The following is a 13,814-nucleotide window of genomic DNA, read 5'->3' as shown; positions in this document are numbered from 1 at the left end:
GACTTTGCGGTATCCCTGGAATCAACAGGATGCGCTCTTCAACTTTCACCGTCTCTTCGGGATGGTTTAGATCTGATAGGACCGTCCAGGAACAAAGATATCGGCAGCGATCTCAGACCTCCAAGATCGCATGCCGTATCATCGCGACGCCAGCTCTGCCCAACAGAGAGGCAGTTTCTGTAAGCAACCCCAGAATGTTTCCTTTCTGCCTTCCTTACAGGATTAGGCCAGTAATTTCTTCTTACAACCGGTTCTCCAAACTACTTAGAATGTTAACAACTGGTTCTAGCGAATAGGTGCGAACTGGTAGAATCCCACCCCTGAATACAGCTCTACCTGGGGATTAAAATAATGATGAAAAAATTGTGAATTTCCAGTTGCTGCTGAACTGCAATCTTCGTATCAGGATTTTGGCAGGACGAGGCACTGCATCTACAGTTTCTAATACCTCTCCTTAGTGATGGTCATACTTCTGAGAGCTGCAGTTTGGCAATGTTTTGGGAGCTACAGGTTCCTCATTCTGAATAAGTTTTAAGTGCGTCTCCTCTGGGGAGAAATTCTATTAGTGTCACTCTTATGAGTACTCTCTCTCTCAGAAAATAGTTGACTGGCCAATAATCTTTTTCTCCCTTTGGGTGAGCTTCCTGGTCCCAACTCATATTGTGTAACATGCGAAAGTACAATAATTGCATTTTTGGTTACTGATGTTCAGAATATTCCAAGCAGCAAGGGGAAGTGCCAGAAAAAGAGAGAATGGAAATGTTTTCTTTCCTTACAAAGTCTTCCACTCCAGTGTCCACACTGGGTTGGTCTCTTTTGTAAGTGGTATTGTACTTGCTTGTCCCAAAGTGCAGGTGGGCATGCCAACTAGTAGGGCACATAGCATGAAGGAAACTTCCTGTATTGTCCCTTTATGTCTGTCTTAATGTTTATCTGGTCAGAATCTGTCTTTAACTCTCTGATTCTTTTTTTTATTTATTCAGCTTTGCACAAGCTCACCATTTCTTTTTCCTAGCCATTTCTTCCAGCCTTGGTCTCCCCTGCTTCCCAGTGTTTCTCTGGTCATACCTTGTTTGTGTTAAGCAGTTCTGGACATCTTATTTTAGGAAGAGAATTGACAAGCATGGATCTTGTCCAGAGAACCAGAGCAGAGAAGCTCTGGAAGAAAAAAAAACTGCAGGAAGAATGGTTGGAGGTTTTGTATAAATTTTCTGGAGAAGAGGATACTGCAGGGAGATGTGAAAGCTGTTTTCAGGTCTCTGAAGTGGCTGCCATGAACAAGGTGAGGTAGAATTGTTAAGAGCTTTCTCAGAAGACAGGAAAGAAAACTGACGTAAATTCTGGTTGAATTCTGGTTGGACACGAGGAAGAAAAATTCCAGTAATAAAGCTCTTCAACATAGGACATGGATGTTTCTGGAGGTGGTGAATAGCCATGGGTCAAGAATCCTGTTAGTAATGGCTTCTTGCTCTGGGCAGGAGTTGGATTAGTTGATCTCTAGGATCCCTCCCAACCTTTCCATTCTATGATTCCCAAGAAAGATCTTAAGAAGCATGTCAGAAAAAAATTATAATCAGCAGACAAGATGTTTATCCAGTATAAATTTGCTGGCCCTTATTTGCCAGCTTCTCATCTGTTCTGAGGAAATTCCAATTATCAGATTCCTGGAATTCTTGCCGAACAAAGGATCATCACACTGAGGAGAAATTGCCAAACTCTATTCAGTGATCATTGAGTGATAGCTTTCCTAAGAGGACAATAAAACAACAGAAAGACAGATATTCTTAATATACTTCTATCTGGGGTTTTAGGCCAGAAATCCAAAGAATCTGATTCACATGTAAATTTTGAGGAAGTGAGAAAGGAGAAGAAAGGAAAGGGAAGGAGAATTTGCATCTTTATTATTTTTCTACCACACAGCAGGGTTTTCTTTTTTCTCCTTTAAAAAAAACCAATCCTCTGCACTTTTATTTTTCTGAATCCACTCCTGCTAGAGTTAAAAGCAGAGGAATCAAAGTCAAAGCAGCAGAACCATGTTGCAACAATACCTTCGCTAAGCCACCTGCTTTGACAACCTCTAGGATCCAGTCTATAAGTGAGGTATGCAGGCTCCTGCAGAGATTATCAGATGAATCCAGATTAAGTAGAACTTTGAGACAAGGAATACTAGGCATGCTCACAGCTTCAAAAGGAGTAGGAAGGGATGCTTCTCTCATTGTTTTCCTCTAACAAGCAGCTTCCTGGTCAGAGAAATGGACCCAGCTGGGCCAGTCTGTAGCTTTTCTGTTAAGAGAAAGAAAGCAGCCATTAAGGGGAGTGGAAGGATGTCCAGAAGTAAGAGGGTGGATGGTTCTCAGCACAATGACAAAGCAAATAGTTGGCTGTTGAGCTTTTTCCCTGTGTGGACATACCATAGCACACCTCTCTTTAAAAGTAAACTGGATAAACATGGCAATTACAAAATTAATTTTAAAAAAGCTAAGGGCAACACAACATATAAAGCTACACAAATCATGTGTGGCTTAGTACGTTGTGTTGCCCCTAGTTTTTTTAAAATCGATTTTTTATTGCCATGTTTGTCCAGTTTACTTTTAAAGAGAGGTATGCTCATTTTTATTTATCAACAGAAGCATTTAATGTTGTTTTAAATCTGTATACAGAGATACATACTCCTTTTAAGTAAGTGATCTCCTTTTGGCTGGATCTTTGAGAGCCATTCACACTGCAGCAATAATCAGAATATCATGTATGAAAACTATAATCTGTTCATTCAGCAGAAAACTGTTGTGAAGCCACTACTCTAAAAATTGGTTGGGGAAGGAAGCATTTTTGCAGCCTTAAAAAAGCCTCTCCTCTTCACTTATTTATCTCACATTTCAGATAATAAATTGTTCATTTGGTTTTCATTAAAGAAAAGTTTGCAAGGAAAATTAAATTGAAAACTGTGAGAATGTTTAATTTAGCATAAATCTAAATAAATATTCCTTAAAATATGCCCCTTGCATTTTTTTAAAAGAAAGGATATTTAAAAGATCAAGGAACTATCATTTCTCACACACCTAAATCTTTTGCCTTCCTGTCCTGATCAGAAGTAAATCTAGATGTTCCTTTTATCCTGCAACTGCCCTGCCTGGTTCAAAATAATTCTGGAAAACAGAATTATTAAGAAAGTTTATTGTTTGTTTCTTCTTTTAGAGATAGCTGAAGTGAAAAGTTGGTTAATGTGTCCCTAATGTTTGTGTACTGAAAATCTGGAACAGTGGCTGTTGAACTTTACCCGGTTTGTTTTCAACTTGTATTTTCTTGTCTTTTCCCAGAGGAGGAAAAATTAGTTGCCAGACCTCTTCCTGGAAACTCCTAGTGCGTGCCAAGATTTACTGCAGCCTACTCTTTTTCTTAAACAAAAACTCAAAATCACTACTAGGAGCATATAACTGTAGAATGCAGTTCTACAATGCAGTTTAATGCAATGAAAAACTTTTCTTTCGCATGTTCTCCAACCTTTCCTTGAACCCGCCCCAATATCTGTTTTTAGCCACATCCTCATGATGTTGCTTTTGTCTGATCCTCAACACCCAGCTAAAGCAGCTGAAAGAGAATTCTGGGGCTCAAACTAAAAGCCCCCAACCAGTGGTAGGCTGCAACTGGTTTAGCAACTGGTTCTGTGAGCACGTGCTTCAGTTGAAGAAGCTTCTTGGATGAGAAGCAAAACATCTTCAAAGAAAAAACAAAAAGTCCAGTTGCCTTTTGAAAAAGCATTTTTGGAGCATGCAAAGATGGTTTTTTAATTCTATATCCTGTGGCCCTAATGACTCACTCGTGTTTATTTGCTTCAGCTTCTGCCAATTAGCTTGTTGGTGGTTTGGTTGCTGCTCTGTTGCTGTAGAAACCTGCCTAATATTTCCTGTTTCAGAGGAGAATACAATGTAGTTAATGATAATAATCTATATATATCAAAGCAAAATACCACTCATGCATCATCACAAAATCTCCAGAACCATAAAGCCTACAAACTTGAAATTTGACACGTATGTTCCTCTTGGCTTCTAGGTGCTCACTAGGAAGGGATTTTTCAAAATGACTCTCAGAGCATTAGTATTTCTTTATTACCATAGCAAACCTGGCTTTGATCATCTATTAACTGTGATATTTTCCTTGATTCTTTCTCCTTTCTCAATTTGTATGCTAACCATCTACCTGGTTTATTTGCATCTTCAAAATAGTTGTTTAGCACTTCTAATTTTCTGTGCCAATTCTTCTATTTGGCCCATTTTATGTTTGTCCAATTTTAGTTTAATGTCTTTTTTCTGTGGCATTTTCTGTAGTTCTTTTGCAAGTCTTTTATACTCATCTTCTAAAACTTTAGTGACTTGCCTTTTCCTGATATTCTTTTTTCTTATATAGTTTATTATCAAGCTTCTAGCATATGCCTTCATTGTGTCCCAGACATTCTGAATTGAAGTATCTTCCCTTTTATTTTCTCTAAAGAAAAAGGCCAATTCTTTCTCTATCCATTGTGTAAAATCTTTTTTCCTTTAAAATAGTATTATTTAACATCCATCTCAATCTTTTTTTTTTGTTCTTTCCATTTAATTGTCATTGGATTATGGTCTGCCCAAGTACTTGTTTCAATGTTTGTTTCTTGAACGTTAGATATTAGTTCTGTTGAGATCCATATCATATCTAATCTGGACCATGATAAATGTCTATTTGAATAAAAAGTATATTGCTTGGTTTTAGCATTTCTTTCTCTCCATATATCTTTTAAATTTATTTCATCTGTCATTTTAAAAAAGGATTTAGGGAGAGTCTTTCTGTTTTGCTTTGTTATTGTTGCTGTATAGTCCAGTTTATTGTCCACAATTCCATTAAAATCTCCCATCATAACTATATTGACATAGTCCAGTCCAATTATTTTCATGTGCAATTTTTGGTAGAATTCTTCTTGTTTATCATTCAGAGCATAAATTGCAATCAGGAGTATTTTCATATTATTATCCATTATTTCCACCATTAATACTCTTCCATCTTCATCAGTATAAATCAATTTTGGTGGGATAGCCTCTTTAATGTATAAAACCACGCCTCTTTTCTTACGAGTCAAAGAAGTAAATATTTTCCCTAATTTTGGCTGTACCAACAATTGTTCATATTGTTTTTTGATATGTACTTCTTGTAAGCAAATTATATCAAATTTTAATTTCTCTAATTTGTGAAAAATGTTCCTTCTTTTAACAGTTGAATTAAGTCCATTTATATTCATTGTAACCAGTTTTTTCTCTTCCATGGTTATATCTTGTAATTAGGTTTGGCAGCTCTCGTAGATCTTGGTTCATGTTGTTCTTTCTCCACCTGTCCACCTACTGCACCTTCCTCTTTTTCAGTCCCCATTTGATCCTCTTGGAATTCAATTAGTGAGACCTCTTTTTCTGCCTCTTCCTCTCTCCTTCCAAAAAATTCTGCATAGAAAAGTTCTGCTTTCTCAATTGAATCAATTCTATGTCTCTGTTCTTGCCATGTAAACATTAGTCCTTCTGGAATCAACCGTCTGTAATTCACCTCCTTTTTCAATAACATTTTAGTCAGGAATCGATATTCTCTTCTCATCTCTCTCACTCTCCTAGGTATTTGTTTTAAAACCACAATCTCCTTGCCCTTATATTTCAACGTCTTCTCTCTTGCCACTTGTAAAACAGAGCATTAGTATTTCTTATATTATTATTCAGATGCTCTGATGCTAAGGAGTTTTACTCCCCCCTCCCCACCCGAAAAGAAATCTGTTCCAACTGCAGTTCAGCTAAGCCACGCCCAGACTCCTTGCTGTCTCCTTCTTGCTCACACAGCAAATACTGTTTCAGTTTCTAAACAGCTGCCAACTCTCTCCCAACCTGAAAAGAAATCTGTTCCAACTGCAGTTCAGCTAAGCCACACCCAGGCTCCTTGCTGTCTTCTTCTTGCTCACATAGCAAATACTGTTTCAGTTTCCAAACAGCCCTCAACTCTCTCACACACTGACAGGATGCTAGCCAGATGAATACCAATGGATGCTGGCAGGCAGAGGCAGCATTCCCCCCACCCTATTTTCCTCCCCCAAAACTTACCCAATCACATAGTTTTGTAGCGAAGCACGGGTACTCTGCTAGTAAAGGATATGAGGAAAGTCTTCAGGTTGAAATCAAGTTTTAGTGACTTTGTGGAAGCCAACATAGCTTTTTTTGTTGACAGAATACAAAGTAGGTTTGACATAATCTTCTTTTGGGATGTATTTTTGAGTGTGTGTATGTTAAAGTTGTATATACAGAAAAATGTAAAAAGGCTTCTGTTTAAATTCAGTTATTTTTGTAGCAGCACTTAAAACTCTTTACTGAGGCTGTCTGGTACATGGATGAAATATTTATTCACCACCCTATCTTATACTTTCCACAATCATCAAAATGGGACTATAAAGTGCATTTTCTATGTTAGTCTTTTGTAATAAGATATCACTCCTTTTAAGAATAGTGTATATTGATGGCAAAGTTATTATGAAAACTGGCTTGAACTCTCTGTAAGATACTGGATTGTAATAGAAAACCTTAACATGTTAATTAGGCTATATTGTTGCGATTACTGAGAAAGGATATAAAGCCATTGAACATATATTATGCCACAATACAATACTCATGTTATAAATGCTCATAGGAAAATAACTGCAGAAGATGGAGATAATGAGCATCTAAAGAGAAAAGACAGCAAACCATTTAAGAGGAGGGAAGGGATAAATCAATAGCTTTGTGGAAGGAACTGTCAGTGGTGGGATTCAACATTTTTTACTACTGGTTCTGTGGGCATGGCTCCGTGGGTATGGTACCCACCCCACTAACTTGCTTTCCAGCTCCATTTTCCTGTGCAGGGCAACAAAAGAAGACCCAGCCGATCAACTGGGACTCAGGAGGTAGAGAATAGATGGGGGCAGGGCCAGACAAAGGTGGTATTTGCCAGTTCTCCAAAGTACTCAAAATTTCCGGTACCAGTTCTCCAGAACCTGCTGAATACTACCTCTGAATTGTGTTGATTATTAGAAGAAAAATCAGATAGTTATTATTAGATTGATGGCAGCTTGACTACTCTTCCACCCATACAGGAAGATAGCAAAACCATAAATAGATAAGATATTGATTATAGTTTCACATTTTTGGAAAGGAAATAAGTCTCTTTGCCTTAAGACGAGTGACTGGTATCTTTAATATTGATAGTAATCAGGTGAATTGATCTAAACGTAAGAGTAACCACAGGAGGCTATTGGTTAACCACAATAAGGGACAAGGGCCTGTTCCACATTGCTAAGCCACGTATTGCGATGATTGGCTTTTTTAGACAGATAAAATCACAGACCAGGAAATCATACATTCCAACGTAAATAAATGTTAAGGTCCCACTTTGATTAGCAAATATTGGTTTATGTGTTCCTAGCACATTGCCTGATCTATGACCATAGTTAAATCTGTGCGCAAAATAACTTAATTTTCAGGGCCAGATTTGATTTGATTTGTCAATCACAAGATAATAGGTATAAGTATAAACATAGTTATGAATACGTGAAATGGTTACATATAAGAAAAATAAAAAGAAACAATAGGACAGAGACGTATTAACTATATGGACTTCTTCGTTGAGCCCACAGTGTTACGAAACTCATGCTGTTCTTAAGTAGAAATTCATCTTCAATATGAGGAGCCGCCAAACTCCGTCAGGACTCATTTTTCCTGAAAAATAGCCTGAAGAGCCAACTTTCGATTCCCCAACTGGAACCGCCTTCCCTGGCGTAAAGAAGGCGTAGTTTCCCGCTTGCTAGTTCTATACAGGCAAAATCGTTCAGCCCCACCTCCAGGCTATCAGAGCCTTGTGGTCGTCCGCTTCTTCTCCTTCGAAAAGATGGCGAACACCGTCCAGTTCTCCCACTCGCTGCAGGGCCAGGCAGGCTTGCCGAATTACCAGCAGCTGAAGGAGGACCATGATATGGCAGTCCTCGAGGCTCACGGGGTGCCGGCTGGGTCTACCGTGATCCGCATGCACTCGCCGGAGGTCTATACAACACCGCCCAGCGACCATATCATTTGGTCCCTCTGCACCACCTTATACTGCAACGTTTTCTGCCTTGGGTTTTTGGCCTTGCTTTTTTCCGTTAAGGTGAGAAGACGCGCTGGCTATTTAGTGTGCATTTCCCGCTTCTCCGCCCTTCTCAGGGCATATTTTGAGAAAAACGAGGTTCCAATGGGACGCTTGCGTTTTAAAGTTTAACTGGCCTAAGAAACTCGATCCTAACTATCGGTACTCCGACCTTCGTGGGATTTCTAATTCGTGGGGTTCATTAAGGGCATTTATGAAAAGTACCTTTTCATTAACGCCGTTCGGCTGCGGACCGCCGGCCCGGATTCGCGAATTGATTTTCCTCCTTTAGAGCCTAAATCGCGCTTTGAAGGAAAGAAATCCTTTGCTGTGGCTGTGGTTGACTTGGTCCTCTTTAATATCTCTGTACAAGCAGAAAGCGTCCTTGAATTAGAGAACTAAAGCCGGGTAGCCCAGAGAAGGCAATCAACGGGGGTGCCCTATGCAATGTAAAGTGGAAATTCCGCATGAAAAAGGGGTCTTTCTCCCACCCCCGCCGTTTTTTGTTTTTGTTTTGTTTTGTTTTTTGCACTAAACCAGGCATTTAGAGTAAGGGTCTCCAACCTTGGCAACTTTTTTGTGGACTTCAATTCCAAGAATTCCTTCTGGGAGTTGAAGTCCACAAGTCTTAAAGTTGCCAAGGTTGGAGACTCCTGGTTTAGAGGATACTTTACTACTCTATAATTTCTTCTCATTGGCTGGATTTACAAATCATCAGTCATATTTTATCCTAATAAGTTATGTAAACCCAGCCTAAAGGCTTGTCACCTGAAAACTTAAAAGTTTGATTGAGCAACTGTGTATATCCATTGAGCAACTTTGTATATCCATTGTGCATGGTGCACCATTTCTCATTTTGAAGGGGGAGTTGTTTTCCCACTTCTGTAAGATATTTTTATTTAAGTTTATCCCATCTTTTTAGTTGAGGCAGTGAAAGTACCTAATACTCCTTTCTCCTATTTTCTCCACAACCCTCTTGTGAGGAAGATTGGGCTGAGAGGGACAGAGGGACTGCCACCCAGCTGGCTTTGACGCCTAAGGCAGGACTGCTACTCAGTCTCCTGGTTTCTAGCCTGGTGCTGTGCTTGAACATGCATGTTTATTACTTCATGACTCAATATTTCATGGGATGGCAAATGATGTCCTTCAAAAGAATGATCTGGGTAGTGATATGAAGATAGTGTTTTGATACACCCTGTGGCACTTAACACCTGAGACTGCATTTGTTAAGCAATGCATTGGCAGGTATGAAGCAGCGTTAATCTTGAAAGAATTAAGGAATGAAAGTATCTGAGTAGCATATTACACATTCTGCCATCTGGTACTGTTTTTACAAACAAGAGAGAGCTGGCTAAGTTTACCTCATGTATTGGCAGCTGAATGTTATATGAACGTGGCTAGTTATGATTTATTCAGTAATCTATGATGAAACAAATCTTGACTTAATGTTGAGAAGCAAGAGTTTTAAAATGCAATGGGTGGAAAGAGGAACTTCACTTCAAAGGGAGTAATCCTATTCTTAGGGTTGCAACTGAATGCAGTGCTCAGTTGAAATCAAAATTAAGCTATAATTCACCTACACCTGTGGAAACTTATATAGAAGTGCAATGAAAAATGTATGTTCTTAAAGAGATCTTGGTATGAACAGCATCTTCTATGATGCTTCTTTGAATTTCTTGATTTCTAAATTTGCTACTCTTCTCAGTGTAGACAATAATCCAGATTACTGCAGACAGGAGTGGGTCTCCCGCACCAAGTTCTCCCGCACCAAGTTCTCCCGCACCAAGTTCTCCTCTGTTGCAGGGCTCCAAAAGGAGCTAAAGCCACTCTGTAGAGATGGTGAAGAAAAGAGGGGTGCCTTGTAGGTCACGGAGAGCCACAACTCTTCCACTTGACTCAGGACTCCTTCCCTCTCATCCACGACGAGGAGAAGAGGCAGTCATCATGGCTGTTGTGAAGCTGGGACAGCCAAGGCAACAAAGAAAATGCAGGAACAGTGTAGATGGACAGCAGAGCTAGGTGAAAAGATTCCTTTTTTATTTAGACCCTAAATTTAAAAGGAAAAAAGAAGAAAATCCAGGAAGAGACTCTTAAACACTTTTTGCTAAAGCGGTGAACAATTATACAGAGAAAAATCCTTAAACCCGAAAGAAAGGAACTAAGGGGAGAAAAGCTAAAAACTTTTTAAAACATAAAAAATTGGACTTTCAAACTGGGTAGGGGTTGTTTTGGAAAGGCATTTTAAAATGCTGGAGCCATCTATTTGAATAATTGACTTTGCTTCTATAAATTGAATTAAAATTGGATTAAATAACTTGTTTCTGATAAGAGAAATAAACAATATTCATCTGGAGGACTGTTATAATACCTACTGTTCTATACTTATTTACTTTATGATCACTGGAGACTCAGTGGTAGGAATAAGAAGACTCTTAAATAAAGTAAAGTGATTTGACTTTTGGAAAGCTTCCTGGACTATGTAAATGGAACTGATTCAATAATCCTGGAATATAAAGAACTATGAGTATTGTACTTTCTGGGGAGCAATATTAGGCTTGAATAAATTGTTTTTGGACCACTGAGTAAGATGCTCCATCAGCGGAAATGAGTTATTTTTTTAAAAAAATGGCGATGTTCCAAAGCATTAAGGATACGATATTGAAGAATCATAGGGAGATAAAGAACCTATTGCATGGCATAAATGGGAAAATAGAAAATACCCTGCAACTGATAAAGAAGACCAAAAATTCCAGGAAAGAGAGGAGACAACAGAAAAAATGGAGGAAAAGATAGAACAGACAATCGGCCAATAAAGCAAGAAGATGAGAAGAAGACAATAAAGATAATAATGACTGATGAAATAAACCAAGGGGAAAGTAAGAGATTTAAAAATGGAATCGGATAAGCAGGAAGTTACTTCTGAAAGGGAGATAGGGGCTTGGGTAGATACTCTGGAGGCCTGGCAGCATAGGAGGATAGAGATGGGAGAAATATTTAGACTAAACAGTGAAGACATATATGTAGATAGAGACAAGGATCCAAGACAGGAGTATGGGAGGCAATTTAAACAAACAAGAGATGATGGATAGAAAGGATTTTTTTTTTTTAATATGATGGTCTGATTAAAAAGTAGAGGTAGAAATAAGAATGCACACTCTTATATAAGATTAGAGGTTGAAAGATGGTATTATGTATGTTTAAACAATATGATGATTGATACTAGATGGCACATTGAAACATTGAATAATTAAATAATAAAGGACTATGTCTTAATATAAACATGTATATTAACACTAGGATTAGACTAGAAGCCAAAATAGAGCTAGAAATAAGAAATAGGGGGAATATTAGCGCATGTGTATATATATGTGTGTGTGTGTGTGTGTGTGTGTGTGTGTTCGTCTCCTAGAAACCATAGTTCAGGTAACGAACAATATTGCAAGTTTCAGCCATATTTGTTCTGTATAGCTCATCTTTGCAAGTGAGATGTTTGGCCTGTTCTCAGTTCTCCTGATTACATCAACATGGTATTCATGCATGGATTTCTGCTGTTTTGCAGAGAATATTTTCTGTTTAGTTTGGTGCCATAATTGAAACTCAGGAGACTGGCAATAGTTCTTCTGTGGGTTGCTTCTAGTAATGGATCTTTTCTTTGTTCTCTCCTAATAGTCCAGAGATCGCAAAGTGATTGGGGACTACAATAGTGCTGCCAGCTACGGATCTACTGCCAAGTGCCTGAACCTTATTGCCCTCCTGCTGAACATCCTGGTTGTTGTTGCTATCATCGTCATTATTGTACTATTGTACTCTAGTGTCCAACCTCACTGAAACATGCACTAGCGTAATTTCCTTTTGAAAACTACCCACCTTCTGTCCTTGATACAAGAGCTTCTGCTCCTATATCTTGGTGGTTGACCTTCTCCCTTCACCCCTAATCCTAATGTGTTGTCGTCCTGAAAACAGCCCTTGCTTTGAGAAACTAGTAATGTACAACAATTGAAACAATGGCTCTCTTGCCATTGCCAAGTTGGAAGTGGCCAAGAGTCCACCTCAAGAGCTGGAATGTATAATTGAATTACTTATATGTGATTTCAGGCTGTTTCTTAAATATTACACATGGCTTTGCTGCCTCTTTGGCATTCCTTGCTTATTTTTCTACTGGTTATTCTCAGGTAGCCTTTTCTTCTATTGAATGTTACTGATCTGGAGGGACCATGGTGTAACCTGAGGGAAAGCATCACTCTGTGCTGTTTTTTTGTACTGTTCTATGACTTTTGTAATAGAAAATGCCTTTAGATATTGTTGTATTACATTCTAAGATAATTATTCATTTTTTTCAAATAAATTGTATGGGCTTGATCATGTTTGAAGGGTTTTTAAGGAGCTACAACCCATCACAGTGAAAGTGAGCTTACAAAATGGGCCTCTCCTATAAGACTGGTGTTAACCTGAAGTACCTGCACCTTGTGTGTTCCAGCTACCATCTGATGGCATTTCCATAGTATCTTGGAGATGACTTATAAATAGCCTTTCCCCCTATACCTTATAAGACGCAACAGCCATTAAAAAAATCATTTTCCCCCCATCCTGGCTTCTCCCAGGCAAACACTATTCAGGAAGGGATTATAAGGGATTGATGGGGTAACGGTCACAATTTATCACTTTAGACATTGATCCACACCAAGTATCTTTGTCTCAGAGATACCTTGCCGTGGCAAATGTATACAGTGCTTATACCATGGAAATCAATTTAAAAGGCACTGTGATATCTGTGCAAACACATTTGTCCCAGAGGCCATACCTACATGCATTACTAAAGAAGTGTTCACTTGAAAGAATTAAATCTGAAGAAATTTTGGGGGCTGCAGGCAGATGGCTACTGTACAACATTTTTACTCTCCGAAACTGACTTCTTGCAGATTTTCTGGAAAATCTGGGCAGTGATCCATTGACAATTATCTAGCTCTGGACTTAACAAATCACAGAATTGTTTGAAACAGACTTGGAGGCTAATTTTAGGACTGGACATTCCAGTGCATTCTGTCAGAACTCTAGGGTAGTAGGCTGTGTAAGCTGGTCTACCTTCTCCAGTCACAAAGAGCCTAAGAAAAAGAGGGCATGGGATGTTGTTACACAGAAATTTACAGGGCACAGTGATCAGTTCTGCACTTGGGACTGGTGAAAAAAATATGATAACTCAAAGTAGAATAATAAACAGTCTTCTAATAAGCCTACATAGTCCTAATTCTTCATTCGACATTTCATACTGCTGGACCTGCAATCCTGGATAGCTTACCAGAGCAAGCATGAAGCAAGCATGGAAAAGACTTGCTTATAAGAGGACTTTGTAGCAGGCAGTCCTTTTTTCCTAAAGATAATAGCTTTCTGGATTGGTGCTTTATGGAATCTTAACCGAAGTCACCATTATTACAATATGTCCATACAGCCCTTTTATTTCACATTGGATCTTTCCTTGATGGAAAAATTGAGTGATGTCAATGTCGAGGAATTCAGTGTTTGCTTCAAAGCATATCTCTGCTGTGTAAAAAGAAGACAGCTTCCTCACATGTCTCAAAAATGTAATATGCAGAAATCCAAACACAAGTTGTCCTTTGTAGATGTTTTCCATTCGTTCTCATTCACACACTAATTAGCGAAGGGACTGT

The 13,814-nt window shown here is 38.7% G+C and overlaps 2 protein-coding genes and 1 long non-coding RNA gene across 5 annotated transcripts in view; 2 read left to right on the top strand and 1 right to left on the bottom strand.

The window, feature by feature from the left end:
* The window catches only part of LOC113440202 (NACHT, LRR and PYD domains-containing protein 12), a 432,514-nt gene that overhangs the window by 258,091 nt on the left and 160,609 nt on the right, over window positions 1–13,814 (top strand). The window lies entirely within an intron of this gene.
* On the bottom strand, window positions 1,880–8,488 carry LOC148128077 (uncharacterized). Of its 2 annotated transcripts, none has more exons than XR_015740873.1 (2): window positions 8,374–8,488; window positions 1,880–2,283 (listed from the first exon to the last, which is right to left on the bottom strand). It is a non-coding gene; the product is annotated as an uncharacterized LOC148128077 (long non-coding RNA). The 2 variants fall into 2 exon arrangements; XR_015740872.1 differs by lacking the exon at window positions 8,374–8,488 and adding an exon at window positions 3,060–3,140.
* Window positions 7,877–12,507, top strand: LOC113440338 (interferon-induced transmembrane protein 3-like). 2 transcript variants are annotated; one of them, XM_087920895.1, is made up of 3 exons: window positions 7,877–8,169; window positions 11,818–11,954; window positions 11,986–12,507. In XM_087920895.1, exons 1-3 carry the CDS (start codon window positions 7,915–7,917, stop codon window positions 12,002–12,004), a joined length of 411 nt encoding a protein of 136 aa, XP_087777021.1. In that variant the 5' UTR covers window positions 7,877–7,914; the 3' UTR covers window positions 12,005–12,507. The 2 variants fall into 2 exon arrangements, with proteins under 2 accessions (XP_087777021.1, XP_026562485.2); XM_026706700.2 differs by having other exon boundaries at window positions 11,818–12,507.

Source organism: Pseudonaja textilis, chromosome 1 (assembly GCF_049901715.1).
Source record: "Pseudonaja textilis isolate UNSWEBS1 chromosome 1, rPseTex1.2, whole genome shotgun sequence".
Taxonomy (NCBI): Eukaryota; Metazoa; Chordata; class Lepidosauria; order Squamata; family Elapidae; genus Pseudonaja; species Pseudonaja textilis.
This window is presented reverse-complemented; position numbering and strand designations above follow the sequence as displayed.

Coding starts and splice junctions, on each gene's coding strand:
- LOC113440338 (XM_026706700.2), top strand. CDS start 7,915: ATGGCGAACACCGTCCAGTTCTCCCACTCGCTGCAGGGCCAGGCAGGC. Junction 8,170..11,817: donor CCTTGCTTTTTTCCGTTAAG/GTGAGAAGACGC, acceptor CTCTCCTAATAG/TCCAGAGATCGCAAAGTGAT.